General features: G+C 54.5%; 1 protein-coding gene across 3 annotated transcripts in view; it reads right to left on the bottom strand.

Moving 5' to 3' along the window:
• The window catches only part of LOC140458769 (uncharacterized), a 135,833-nt gene extending 121,759 nt beyond the window's left edge, over nucleotides 1–14,074 (bottom strand). For 2 of the 3 annotated variants that reach the window (XR_011953672.1, XR_011953671.1), the window contains exons 1-2: nucleotides 13,942–14,074; nucleotides 12,837–12,952 (exon numbers count right to left, since the gene is read on the bottom strand). Coding sequence is in view for 1 of the 3 variants with exons in the window: in XM_072553413.1 (XP_072409514.1) it covers nucleotides 6,290–6,965; nucleotides 12,837–12,901 (741 nt within the window). In the remaining 2 variants the exon portion in view is untranslated. Of the gene's footprint in view, nucleotides 1–5,363; nucleotides 6,966–12,836; nucleotides 12,953–13,941 lie in introns of those variants that run through there. The other variant, XM_072553413.1, reaches the window with a different exon arrangement.
• Nucleotides 14,075–15,176: the final 1,102 nt, after the last annotated feature.

Raw genomic sequence — 15,176 nt, 5'->3', positions numbered from 1 at the left:
AGGGGGGGGACACACGCACACATCGAGGGGGGGGATTCACGCACACAGCGAGGGGGGGGACTCACGCACACAGCGAGGGGGGGACACGCACGCACACAGCGAGGGGGGGACACTCACGCACACAGCGAGGGGGGGACACTCACGCACACAGCGAGGGGGGACTCACGCACACAGCGAAGGAGGGACATGCTCACGCACACAGCGAGGGTGGGGACACGCTCGCACACAGCGAGGGGGGGCACCATCACACACAGCGAGGGGACACACACACACACACACACACAGCGAAGGAGGGACACGCTCACGCACACAGCGAGGGGGGGGGACACACGCACACAGCGAGGGGGGGGAAATGCTCACGCACACAGCGAGGGAGGGAATCACGCACACAGCGAGGGGGGGGACACACGCACACAGCGAGGGGGGACACACACGCACACAGCGAGGGGGGGGGACACGCACACAGCGGGAGGGGGACTCACGCACACAGCGAGGGGGGGGCTCACGCACACAGCGAGGGGGGGGACACTCGCACACAGCGAGGGGGGGGACAAACGCACACAGCGAGGGGGGGGTCACACGCACACAGCGAGGGGGGGGTCACACGCACACAGCGAGGGGGGGCACCATCGCACACAGCGAGGGGGGTGACTCACGCACACAGCGAGGGGGGGACACGCTCACGCACACAGCGACGGGGGGACTCACGCACACAGCGAGGGGGGGACACACGAACACAGCGAGGGGGTGGACTCATGCACGCACACAGCGAGGGGGGGACTCACGCACACAGCGAGGGGGGGGACTCACGCACACAGCGAGGGGGGGGCTCACGCACACAGCGAGGGGGGGGACACACGCACACAGCGAGGGGGGGGACACACGCACACAGCGAGGGGGGGGACACACGCACACAGCGAGGGGGGACACACACGCACACAGCGAGGGAGGGGACTCACGCACATAGCGAGGGGGGGGGACTCACGCACACTGCGAGGGGGGGGACTCACGCACACAGCGAGGGGGGGGACTCACGCACACAGCGAGGGGGGGGACTCACGCACACAGCGAGGGGGGGGACTCACGCACACAGCGAGGGGGGGACACGCACGCACACAGCGAGGGGGGGACACGCACGCACACAACGAGGGGGACGCACGCACGCACACAACGAGGGGGACGCACGCACGCACACAACGAGGGGGGGGCACGCACGCACACAGCGAAGGGGGACACACGCACACACAGCGAGGGGGGGACTCACGCACACAGCGAAGGAGGGACATGCTCACGCACACAGCGAGGGTGGGGACACGCTCGCACACAGCGAGGGGGTGCACCATCACACACAGCGAGGGGACACACACACACACACACACACACAGCGAAGGAGGGACACGCTCACGCACACAGCGAGGGGGGGGGACACACGCACACAGCGAGGGGGGGGAAATGCTAACGCACACAGCGAGGGAGGGACTCACGCACACAGCGAGGGGGGGGACACACTCACACAGCGAGGGGGGGGACACACGCACACAGCGAGGGGGGGGACACACGCACACAGCGAGGGGGGGGACACACGCACACAGCGAGGGGGGGGACTCACGCACACAGCGAGGGGGGGGACTCACGCACACAGCGAGGGGGGGGGAACACGCACACACACAGCGAGAGGAGGGACACGCTCACGCACACACCGAGGGGGGGACAGGCACGCACACAGCGAGGGGGGGACACATGCACGCACACAGCGAGGGGGGGACCTCACGCACACAGCGAGGGGGGGACTCACGCACACAGCGAGGGGGGGACTCACGCACACAGCGAGGGGGGGACTCACGCACACAGCGAGGGGGGGAATCTCGCACACAGCCAGGGGGGGAATCTCGCACACAGCCAGGGGGGGACTCACGCACACAGCCAGGGGGGGACTCACGCACACAGCCAGGGGGGGACTCACGCACACAGCCAGGGGGGGACTCACGCACACAGCGAGGGGGGGATTCACGCACACAGCGAGGGGGGGACTCACGCACACAGCGAGGGGGGGACTCACGCACACAGCGAGGGGGGGACTCACGCACACAGCGAGGGGGGGACTCACGCACACAGCGAGGGGGGGACTCACGCACACAGCGAGGGGGGGACTCACGCACACACAGCGAGGGGGGGGGACACGCACACAGCGAGGGACACACACACACACAGCGAAGGAGGGACACGCTCACGCACACAGCAAGGGGGGGGACTCACGCACACAGCGAGGGGGGACTCAGGCACACAGCGAGGGGGGGGACTCACGCACACAGCGAGGGGGGACACACGCACACACAGCGAGGGGGGGGGACACGCACACAGCGAGGGACACACACACACACAGCGAAGGAGGGACACGCTCACGCACACAGCAAGGGGGGGGGACTCACGCACACGGCGAGGGGGGACTCAGGCACACAGCGAGGGGGGGGACTCACGCACACAGCGAGGGGGGACACACGCACACACAGCGAGGGGGGGGACACGCACACAGCGAGGGACACACACACACACAGCGAAGGAGGGACACGCTCACGCACACGGCGAGGGGGGGGACTCACGCACACGGCGAGGGGGGGGACTCACGCACACGGCGAGGGGGGGGACTCACGCACACGGCGAGGGGGGGGACTCACGCACACGGCGAGGGGGGGGACACACGCACACGGCGAGGGGGGGCACCATCGCACACAGCGAGGGGGGGCACCATCGCACACAGCGAGGGGGGTGACTCACGCACACAGCGAGGGGGGGACACGCTCACGCACACAGCGAGGGGGGGACACGCTCACGCACACAGCGAGGGGGGGGACACGCTCACGCACACAGCGAGGGGGGGACACACGCACACAGCGAGGGGGGGACACACGCACACAGCGAGGGGGGGACACACGCACACAGCGAGGGGGGCACACACGCACACAGCGAGGGGGGCACACACGCACACAGCGAGGGGGGCACACACGAACACAGCGAGGGGGGGACACACGAACACAGCGAGGGGGGGACACACGAACACAGCGAGGGGGGGACACACGCACACAGCGAGGGGGGGACACACGCACACAGCGAGGGGGGGACACACGCACACAGCGAGGGGGGGACACACGCACACAGCGAGGGGGGGACACACGCACACAGCGAGGGGGGTGACTCACGCACACAGCGAGGGGGGTGACTCACGCACACAGCGAGGGGGGTGACTCACGCACACAGCGAGGGGGGGCTCACGCACACAGCGAGGGGGGGGCTCACGCACACAGCGAGGGGGGGGCCCACGCACACAGCGAGGGGGGGGACACACGCACACAGCGAGGGGGGGGGACACACGCACACAGCGAGGGGGGGGGACACACGCACACAGCGAGGGGGGGGGACACACGCACACAGCGAGGGGGGGGACTCACGCACACAGCGAGGGGGGGGACTCACGCACACAGCGAGGGGGGGGACACGCACGCACACAGCGAGGGGGGGACACTCACGCACACAGCGAGGGGGGACTCACGCACACAGCGAAGGAGGGACATGCTCACGCACACAGCGAGGGTGGGGACACGCTCGCACACAGCGAGGGGGGGCACCATCACACACAGCGAGGGGACACACACACACACACACACACACACACAGCGAAGGAGGGACACGCTCACGCACACAGCGAGGGGGGGGGACACACGCACACAGCGAAGGGGGGGGAAATGCTCACGCACACAGCGAGGGAGGGACTCACGCACACAGCGAGAGGGGGGACACACGCACACAGCGAGGGGGGGGACACACGCACACAGCGAGGGGGGGGACACACGCACACAGCGAGGGGGGGGACACACGCACACAGCGAGGGGGGACACACACGCACACAGCGAGGGGGGGACACGCACACAGCGAGGGGGGGGACACGCACACAGCGGGAGGGGGACTCACGCACACAGCGAGGGGGGGGCTCACGCACACAGCGAGGGGGGGGACACTCGCACACAGCGAGGGGGGGGACACACGCACACAGCGAGGGGGGGGTCACAAGCACACAGCGAGGGGGGGGTCACACGCACACAGCGAGGGGGGGCACCATCGCACACAGCGAGGGGGGTGACTCACGCACACAGCGAGGGGGGGACACGCTCACGCACACAGCGACGGGGGGACTCACGCACACAGCGAGGGGGGGACACACGAACACAGCGAGGGGGTGGACTCATGCACGCACACAGCGAGGGGGGGACTCACGCACACAGCGAGGGGGGGGACTCACGCACACAGCGAGGGGGGGGCTCACGCACACAGCGAGGGGGGGGACACACGCACACAGCGAGGGGGGGGACACACGCACACAGCGAGGGGGGGGACTCACGCACACAGCGAGGGGGGGGACTCACGCACACAGCGAGGGGGGGGACTCACGCACACAGCGAGGGGGGGGACTCACGCACACAGCGAGGGGGGGGACTCACGCACACAGCGAGGGGGGGGACTCACGCACACAGCGAGGGGGGGGACTCACGCACACAGCGAGGGGGGGGACTCACGCACACAGCGAGGGGGGGGACTCACGCACACAGCGAGGGGGGGGACTCACGCACACAGCGAGGGGGGGGACTCACGCACACAGCGAGGGGGGGGACTCACGCACACAGCGAGGGGGGGGACTCACGCACACAGCGAGGGGGGGGACTCACGCACACAGCGAGGGGGGGGACTCACGCACACAGCGAGGGGGGGGACTCACGCACACAGCGAGGGGGGGACCCACGCACACAGCGAGGGGGGGACCCACGCACACAGCGAGGGGGGGACCCACGCACACAGCGAGGGGACACACACACTGCGAAGGAGGGACACGCTCACGCACACAGCGAGGGGGGGGACACACGCACACAGCGAGGGGGGGACACACGCACACAGCGAGGGGGGGGACACACTAACACAGCGAGGGGGGGGACACACTAACACAGCGAGGGGGGGGACACACTACACAGCGAAGGAGGGACACGCTCACGCACACACCGAGGGGGGGACAGGCACGCACACAGCGAGGGGGGGGACTCACGCACACAGCGAGGGTGGGACACGCTCACACACAGCGAGGGAGGGACATGCACACACACGCGCACACACACACACACACACACACAGCGAGGGAGGGACACACAGTGAGTGAGTAATATGCATACACACACATACAGAGTGAGGGGAGGACACCATCACACACTGCAAGAGGGGCGCGCACACACACACACACACACACACACACACACAGCGAGGGTGGGACACGCACCCACACAGTGAGGTTGAGACACGCAGACAGAGCAAGGGTGGGACATGTGCTCAGAAAGCGAGAGGGGATACACACACACACAATACACACACACACACAAAGTGAGGGAGGAACACGCACACGCACAACGAGGGAGGTACAAAACACACACAGTGAGGAGAATTACACACACACAGCGCGGGAAGGGGACACACACACGCATACACACACATATACACAGAACAATGGAGGGACACGTGCACACACAGTGATGTGTCTCCTCGGACATATCATCGTCCAGCTCTCACTCCAGTCTGCTCCCTCTCAGGGTCACCGTCTCTGTGACTCTCAGGTACAACTAGGCCTCGATCCTCAGTGCTGATTTAGATTCTCCCCGGTGTGAGTCAGCTTCAAGCCCCTGCTCCAAGTTGCTCCCTCACACGGTCACTCCCTCTGTGACTCGGTGCTGACTTCGAGCCTCCTGCTCTGCTTTTTATCCAAATCCAAGTCCCAGTCGGCCTTGACCCTCCCTACTGATTTATATTCTCCCGCTTTGTGCTGCTCTCTCTCAGGTTCTCTCCCCTTGTGACTCCCAGGTAATGGTAGGCCTCAAGCCTCAGCTGAGATTTATAACATCCCATTCCACACTGCTCTCTTACAAGATCGCCGTTGGGCCTGGAAGACAGTGGGAAGGGGAGGATTAGACAGAGCAGATGGTGTTACAGTGATTGAGGGAGCTGTAGGGGATTAAACAGGTTATCTGGGGAGCTAGGCAGACCTGCAGTATCTAAAGAACGTTACTGGAAGATACAGCGAGAGTTGCAGACACTGAAGAGGGCAAAGGAAATAGAGGGATGGTGGATTGTTCATGACGGAGCTTTGTAGAGTCGAAAGGGCTTCAAAGTTTGGGAGAAGATCTGGAGCTCGGGTGCTCATTGTTGTGGTTCTGTTCGCCGAGCTGGGAATTTGTGTTGCAGACGTTTCGTCCCCTGTCTAGGTGACATCCTCAGGGATCCTCCTGTGAAGGGCTTCTGTGATGTTTCCTCCGGCATTTATAGTGGCCTGTCTCTGCCGCTTCCGGTTGTCAGTTCGAGCTGTCCGCTGTAGTGGCCGGTATATCGGGTCCAGGACGATGTATTTATTGATTGAATCTGTGGATAAGTGCCATGCCTCTAGGAATTCCCTGGCTGTTCTCTGTTTGGCTTGTCCTATAATAGTAGTGTTGTCCCAGTCGAACTCACGTTGCTTGTCATCTGTGTGTGTGGCTACTAAGGATAGCTGGTCGTGTTGTTTCATGGTTAGTTGGTGTTCATGGATACGGATCGTTAGCTGTCTTCCTGTTTGTCCTATGTAGTGTGTTCTGTGCAGTCCTTGCATGGGGTTTTTTACACTACATTGGTTTTGCTCATGTTGGGTATCGGGTCCATCGTCCTGGTGAGTTGTTGTCTGAGCGTGGCTGTTGGTTTGTGTGCTGTTATGAGTCCCAGTGATCGCAGTAGTCTGGCTGCCAGTTCCGAACTGTTCTTGATGTATGGTAGTGTGGCTAGTCCTTTGGTTTGTGGCATGTCCTCGTTCCGTTGTCTTTCCCTGAGGCATCTGTGGATGAAATTGTGTGGAGTTTGACCCCACCCCACAGCTCACCAATAGGATAAACAACACACTGAGAAACCTACAAAAAAAACGGACAGATAACCAGGTTTGAACTAGAGCGAATGAAAACTGAAAGCAACAACACCCTTAGATTCTGTGGAATACATAAAGTGCACAAACCAGCCATCCCACTCAGAACCATAGTATCACTACCACGGATACCATCACACAAACTGGCTCAATAACTACAGCAGAAACTGAAACACCTGATCAGCGGATCCAGACACTCTGTACAGTCAACACAGGAATTCTTGGACATCATCAGAAATGTACACATAGACAAGGTAGAAACTATGGTCTCATTTGATGTAATGGCACTGTTCACCTCCATCGACAAAACCCTAGCCAGAGAAACAATAGCCAACCTGCTGGCCATACAGAACAGACAACAGGACGGTGAACATATCAACAAAGACGGCATACTCAAACTACTGGACCTGTGCCTCACAACACACTTCACATTCAACAACCAAATATATGAACAAATCAACAGAACACCATGGGCTCACCCATCTCTGGACTCATAGCAGAAGTGGTAATGCAAAGATTAGAACAAACAGTCTTACCGCAAATTCAACCCAAACTCTGGGTCAGATATGTAGATGACACCTTTGTAATCATTAAAATCACAGAAATAGAGAACACACACCGGATCATCAACGCCACACTCACAGGAATCTGATTCACAAGAGAGAAAGAAAAGGACAACCAACCTAGACGTGATGGTACAGAGAACACTGAACGGAGAATTCACCACAAAGGTATACAGGAAAGACACACACACAGACCAAGTCCTGAACTACGAAAGCAACCACCCCAACACACACAAAAGAAGTTCCATCAAGACACTGTTCAAAAGAGCCACAACACACTGCAGTACACCAGAACTGCAAAAAGAGGAAGAAGAACACCTATACAATGTATTCGCCAAAAACGGATACCCCCACAATTTCATTAGGGATTGTCTGTATGGATTTGCTAGACGACTGCCCTCTGATATTGATGAGGGCAGTGCAGATGATGTGGTTTATATGGAGTTCATTAAGGTGGCATGTCTTCATTCCGTTGTCCCACACAGAAGGCTGGTCCAAAAGGGAAGATCCCATGGGATCCAAGGTAAGTTGGTAAATTGGCTCCACAATTGGTGGAGGGTTGGTTTTGTGATTGAAAGCCTTTGCCCAGCGGGTGTCCCACAGGGATCTGTGCAGGAGCCATTGCTGTTCATTGTGGACATTAATCACTCGGATGTGAAAGCAGAAGGTAATATTAGTAGGTTTGCAGAAAACATGAAAGGTGAGGGTGTTGTCCACAGTGAGGGGGATGGTCTCAGGCTGCAGTCTGATATCGATCAGATGATAAACTGATCAGAGTAATGGGAGACAGAGTTTACTTCTGATCACTGTGAGGTAATGCACTGTGGGAAGTCTCATAAACGAATGGTATACATCATGAATGGGAGGTTCTCCTGGAGAACTGAGGAACACATCGACCTTGGTGGGTAAGTCCCTGGATGTCTGAAGGTGTCAGCACAGGTAGACAGGATGGGGAATACACCTGAACTGAGAACAGGAGGGGGACCCACATCCTGGTGGGGAACGTTGCTGGAGCTGCTCGAGAGGATTTAAACTTGTCTGGCTGGGCTGTGTGACCCCAAAGAGTCGTAAGGCCAGAAAGAAAGTTGAGGCTGGTACAAATGTTCAAGAGAGCAATATAAGGAGACAAGGCAGGCAAGAACATAGCAGACAATTAGGGAAAATTGGTGGATTAAACTCCAGTTATTTCAATGCAAAGGGCCAGACAGATAAGACAGATGAACCCAGAGCATGGATGGGAACTTGGGATTGGGATCCCATAGATATTACAGAAACACAGCTGAGGGAGCAACAGGAGCAGCAGCTCAATGTTCCGGAGACAGATACTACAGGAAGGATAGAACAGGAGGGAAAACAGGAGGAGAGCTGGTGGGTTTGATTGGGGGAAACATCCCAGCAGTACCTAGAGGGAGTATTCATGTCGGATCGCCCAGTTAAACGATATTAGTGGAACTGAGAAATAAACATTGGTCATTAGTTTTCTACGGTCGGACTACAGTGATAGGCAATGGGAGATGAAGGAGCAAATATGTCAGGAGATTTCAGATATCTCTTAGAATAATAGGGTTGGAATGATCGGGGATCTTAACTGTTCCAAACCTGGACTGGGATTGTTACTAAGTTAAGCATTTGGATGGAAGGTATTTGTTAAGTGTGTTCCGAAAACTCCCAGTCATTATGTAAATGGCCCAACTGGAGAATGGGGCTAAACCTGACCTCCCCTTGGGAAACAAGGTCAGGAACAGGACTGAGGTGTTAGTGGGGGAGCACTTTGGAAAGTTACCACAATTGTATTAGTTTGAAAATAGCGATGGAAAAGGACAGGCCTGGTCCACAAGTTAAAGTTATTCAATGGAGCAAGGTAGTATTAGACAGGAATTTTTAAAGTAGATCTGGGGAGGCTATTTGCAGATAAAGGGAAGTCTGGCAAGTCGGAATATTTTAAAACCGAGATAAAAGGAGCGTTCAGCGCCAGCGTGTTCCTGTTAGTGTGCAGCTCAATGCTGACTGAATTAGGAAACACTGGCTGAGTTTCGAGGCTGGGGTCAAGAAAAACGGGTTCACATGTCAGATATAACTGGCTGACTCAAGGGAATCCCTTCAGGAGCATCGGGGCTGTAGAAATACACTTAGGATGGAAATCAGGAATGTAAAAAGGGGACACGAGATCGCTTTGGCAGAGAATGTTAAGGAGAATCCAAAGAGACTCTACAAGTGTATTAAGAGCAAAAGAAGAGCTCGGGACAAACCCGGTCTCCTTAATGATCAATGAAGGCAACGATGTGTGAAACTACAAGATCCAAAACAAATATTTCACTTTGGAACTTACTGTGGATAAAGACTGGGGCGCTCGGGGAACTAAACAGTGTTTGGCCTGACCACTATTGGAATACTGTGTGTAATTCTGGTCTCAATGCCATCGGAAGGATGTCGTGGAACCTGAAAGGGATCAGAAGAAATGACCAAAGACGTTGCCAGGGTTGGAGGGTTTGTGCTTCAGGGAAAAGCCTGAATAGGCTGGGGCTGTTTTCAGTTGAACATGGGAGGCTGAGGAGTTAACCGATAAAAGGTGTTTAAAATCATGATGGTCATCGATAGGGTCAATAGACAAGGTCATTTCCCCAGGCGAAGGAAACTTTTCAAAGGGGTCTAAAGGACAACTGGCTCCCGCAGAGTGGATGGAATAAGCTGCCAGAGCAAATAGTGGAGGCTGATAGAAATACACTTAAAAGGCATGTGGATGGGTGTATGAATAGCAAGGGTTCAGAGGGATATTGGCAAAATTGTGGCAAATGTGACTCGAAACGTCATGCAGGAGTTGGTCTGAAGGGCCTGTTTCCGTGCTGTACATCTCTATGACTCAATGTCTTGAAATGAGTCCACATTATCGAAAAGGAGGGGCTGGAGGTTTTAAAACACAAAGGTAGATAAATCCCCAGGACCTGAACAAATGTATCTCAGGACATTGTGGGAAGCTGGTGAAGAAATTGTAGGGCCCCTAGCAGAGATATTTGTACCATAGAGAGCTATGTGTGATAGGCTGATAGACTGGAGGGTGGCATTGTGGACAGTGAAGAAGGTTTTCTGAGATTACAAAGGGATCCTGATGAAATGTGTGAATGGCTGAAAAACTGTAGATGGAGTTCAATCTGAATAAATGCGAGGTAATGTATTTGGAACAACAAACACGGGCAGGGCTTATACAATTAATGGCAAGACCTGCAGTAATGTTGTAGAACAGAGGGACCTCAGGGTTCAGCTACATAATTCTTTGAAGTTTGCAACATGGAGAGACAGGATAGTTTAAAAAAAGGTGCTTGCCTCACTTGCTTTCATTGCTCAGTCCTTTGGATATAGGAGTTGGGAAGTCGCATTGAGATTATACAGGCCATTGGTGAGTCCTCTTCTGGAATACTGTGTCCAGTTCTGGTCGCCCAGTTATAGGAAGGATATTATTCAGCTGGAAAGGGTTGGGAGGAGATTTACTGGGATGTGGCTGGGTACGAAAGGCTTCAGTATAAAGAAAGGCTGAATAGGTTGGTATTTTTCACTGAAACCTGAATGGTGACAGATGACCTCATAGAAGTTTATAAAATCATGAGGGGGATCGATAGAGTTAATGGGAGTTGTCTTTTCCCATGGACAGGGGAGTTTCAAGACAAGGCACTACATTTTTAAGTTTAAAGGAGAGACATATGAAAAAAAAGACACGAGAGGCACATTGCTACACAGAGGGTGGGTTGGGTGTGAAATGAACTTCCCAAGGAAAGGGTGAACATGGGGACAATTACAATGTTTAACAGACATTTAGATTAGTACAGAAATAGGAACGGTTTGAAGGGATATGATCCAGAAACAGGCAGGTGGGATGAGATCTGTTTTGGAGTATGGTTAGCGTTAACTGAACAGTGCGGTATGACTCCAACTATGATTATAATGTTGTGTCATTAATTAAGAAAGGCTGCAAGAGAAAGCCAGGGAACTACACACTGATGAGCGAGACATCAGGGTGGGTCAGTTGTTGGAGGTCTTTCTGAGAGGTAGGCCGTCCATGCATTTGGAAAGATAAGGCCTGATTACAGACAGCCAGCATGGCTTTGTGCGTGGGAAAACATGTCCCACAAACTTGACTGGAGTTTGCTCAAGATGTGACCAAAATGAAAGACGAAGGGGCCAAGGAATGAAAGATGGAGTTTAATTCAGTTGTTGCATTTAGTTCAGACAAACCAGGGAGGACTAACACGGGTAATGGTTGGGCCCTGAACAGTGTTGTAGAAAAGAGAGAGACCAAGGGGTGCAGTTACATTGTTCCTTGGACTGGCATCACAGGGCGACAGGGTGTTGAAAGCGGCAATTGGCACACTTGTCTTCATTGGTCAGAGCATTGAGTACATGAGTTGGAGATATTGGTAACACTGTCGTCAATATTTCTCCTGGGTAGGGGAGGCCACGGGGTGACCTTATACAAGTTTATGAAACCATGTATGGTCTAAGTAAGGTGAATTGCCAAGGGTAGGTGAGTCCAAAGCTAGAGGCATAAACGTGAGGTGAGAGAGCAAGGATTTAAAGAGGGAGCTGAGGGGCAACATTATCCACAGAGGATGGTGCATAGACGGAATGGACTGCAAGAGGAAATGGTGAAAACAAGTACAATTACAACATGGAAAAGACACTTGGGCAGGTACATGGAGAGGAGAAGGTTTGAAGGGAGATGAGCCAAACACAGGCAAATGCAACTCATTCCATTTAGGAAACCTCGGCCGAAGAGTCATACCACACAGAAACAGACCCGATGTCTCCAGTTATTGGAGGAGGAGACTATCGAGACAAGGCATGTTGTAGAGACTGAAGCAAGTTACAGCGATACGGATGGTCATCTGGACTGGAGGTTTCAAATATGTGAAATAATTGGTGAGAGGGGAGGAGATGACAGAGATAGGAACTGTTATAGGAGTTAGAATGATTGAAGACACTGGTCCTCAATACAAGCCATAGATACAGTGTTGGAGAGGGAATAGGGAACTGAAAGATCCCAGGCAGCATTACCACCCTCTCGTGGGAGGCCTGCTTTCCCCTCAGTTGTTCTGATGCTCCCTAAGAAAGCACAGGCCTGGACTGATAACTGGGAACTCCCGATGCTGTCTCATTACAACAAAACTTAAAGTAGGGGTGGTGATGGAGCCTGGGGTGTGTCTGTACTGTGCTCCCCCTCCAGCACTTTCTCTATGTCATGTCTTGTTAGCTGATGTTTGGATCCCCCTTATTACTTTCTGCTCTGTGCACTGGAATGATCTTACCTGGCAACAGGATTTATTGAAGACTCCTGACCTCCCTGACTTTGTCTTTCTGGCTGACCAACCATCGTCCCAACCAACAGTTGGCAAGTCTATTGAGTCAGGAACTCCATGAGTACCTGTAGAAGACACAGAAATAGGCAGAATGGGCAATTAGACTAATGCTTTGAGGGTTACACATATAGAATGGCACTGAGCCCACAGAGATCTGGAAAAGCCCAGTCTCCATTCCTGACCTGTGCTGCCTCACCTCTCTGGAGTGGAGAATTCTGTTGGCTCATGATCTGGAGTAGCTTCAAGAGTGAGAGACGCTGACAGAGGCAGCAATTAGACCCACACAGTGAGGGATACCACATGGAGAGGTACTGAGTCACATCACCAGAGTTCTGGGTCAAACAATTGTGCTGGAAGAAAGAGTTTTGATTCATGTTGCACTGGGATATACAAACTGTGAGCAGGCGAAGTGATGGCCTAGAGGCATTATTGTGTGACAATTTATCCAGAAACTCAGCAAGTGTTCTCTGGACACAGGTTCAAATCCCACCATTGCAAATGATTGAATGTGAAGTAAATGCTTCAAAAACGATGCAATTAAAAACCTGTGAGTGAGTTTTAAACAATTGCTGATGTTAAGAAAAATCCATCGGGTGCATTCCTGTCTTTAGTGAAGCAATCTAAGATGGGACTGGGATATCACAGGTATTACAGAAACAACAGCTGAGGGAGGGACAGGACAGGCAGCTCAATGTTCCAGGGGACTGATGCTGCAGGAAGGACAGAAGGGGAGCTGAGAGAGGAGGAGAGCTGCTGGTTCTGATGGGGTGAAACATCCCAGCAGGACTGAGAGAGGATATTCCTGCAGGACCGCCCAGTGACGCTGTGTTCGTGGGATTAATCAATAACAATGGGGCTTCCCTTTCCTCTGATTGTTCTACAGACCCCGAGAGCCCCGCCTCCTGCACCTTGACCTTCTCAAGATGGCGGCCCTGAGGCCCGCGCTCCCTCTTCCCTCAAACAAATGGCGGCCGTGACCCTGGGCCGCTTCGCTGATCAGAGACCGCCACCTCCTTACCCGGGCCTGGAGGGCCTTTTTAGAGTTATTTTTAACCTGTATCCAGGAATTGTGAATTCTCTTCGCTCCTTTTTCCCAGCGAGGCTCCCTCACACCGGCTCTAAGCGCGACTCTCTGAATCCGATCGCAGCCGCTGCCGGAGAAAGCAGCTCCATGTCTCTCTCTCTCTGTGTCCTGATCAATGTGACACTGCGCATGCTCCACATAGAATCCAAACCGCGCGTGCGTCTGAGATTATCGGTGAGTTTATAGAGAATATTCATATCTACACAGGATCATGGGTGAAATATTAGTCATTAACAGTTGCTCTGTCGAGTTACAGTCATTGAGATCATTAGTATGCAAATAGATTGTTCGGTCCAATTTAACCATACTAGCCAGGTATGTAAATTACCAATCGTTCTGGGAGTTTGAAAATAAATTTCTTACTCGCATTGTGTTAACCGACCTGTGAATTATTCACGCCGACCTGTGAATTATTCTCAGCTCGTCGCCCTTAACTTTTGCAAAATCACCCATGTATTTATCCAAGGATTGTTTAAATCTCCCTAATGTACGTTATCAGATTTACATCTCAACTATTTTGTAAAAATCTCACATTGATTCATGAGAAAGGTTGAATGCTCCACTATGTAGTGAGAATGATCAATCCTGCAAAATAGTTTGCTTTCTGACCAATCCTGAAGCGTTCACTCCCGAGAATGCTTTGGCCCCGCTCCTAACTCACTCTGGTTAGCCGACCGGCTGCTGCTCGGTCCTCCTGTTCCGCCCCTTCCTCCCAATTGCGGAGTTGATTCAGGCGCGACTCAGTAGGCTAAGGGACAGGGGAGGTTAGAGTCGATGCCTTGTGATGTGGTGAAAATATCCTGAATCTTGGATCGAGAGGGCTGAGTTCATTTCACAGCTTGTGCAGGTGTGTATAATAACAACTTGATTAAGAAAAAACAAGGGAAGGCAGGAACAGTGTAAAAACAATAGAACATGCAAACAATGTGGTGGGGCTCTCAATGCTCTGGTGATTTCAGTCTTTACCATGTGTTTCAGGGCCCCAGTGCATCTCAGTACAGACTGTGCCACTCCTCCTTCTGTACAACCAGATACCACGATTGTGGGGCAAAGTGATGTGGTGGGGTACAGATTCTGGATTAGAGGTGCTGGAAGAGCACCGCAGTTCAGGCAGCATCCGAGGAGCAGTAAAATCGACGTTTCGGGCAAAAGCCCTTCATCAGGTATAAAGGCAGAGAGCCTGAAGCATGGAGAGATAAGCTAGA

This window comes from Chiloscyllium punctatum, chromosome 34 (assembly GCF_047496795.1).
Source record: "Chiloscyllium punctatum isolate Juve2018m chromosome 34, sChiPun1.3, whole genome shotgun sequence".
Lineage (NCBI taxonomy): Eukaryota > Metazoa > Chordata > Chondrichthyes > Orectolobiformes > Hemiscylliidae > Chiloscyllium > Chiloscyllium punctatum.
The sequence above is the reverse complement of the archived record's forward strand: the minus strand, read 5'-3'. Positions and strand labels throughout refer to the sequence as shown.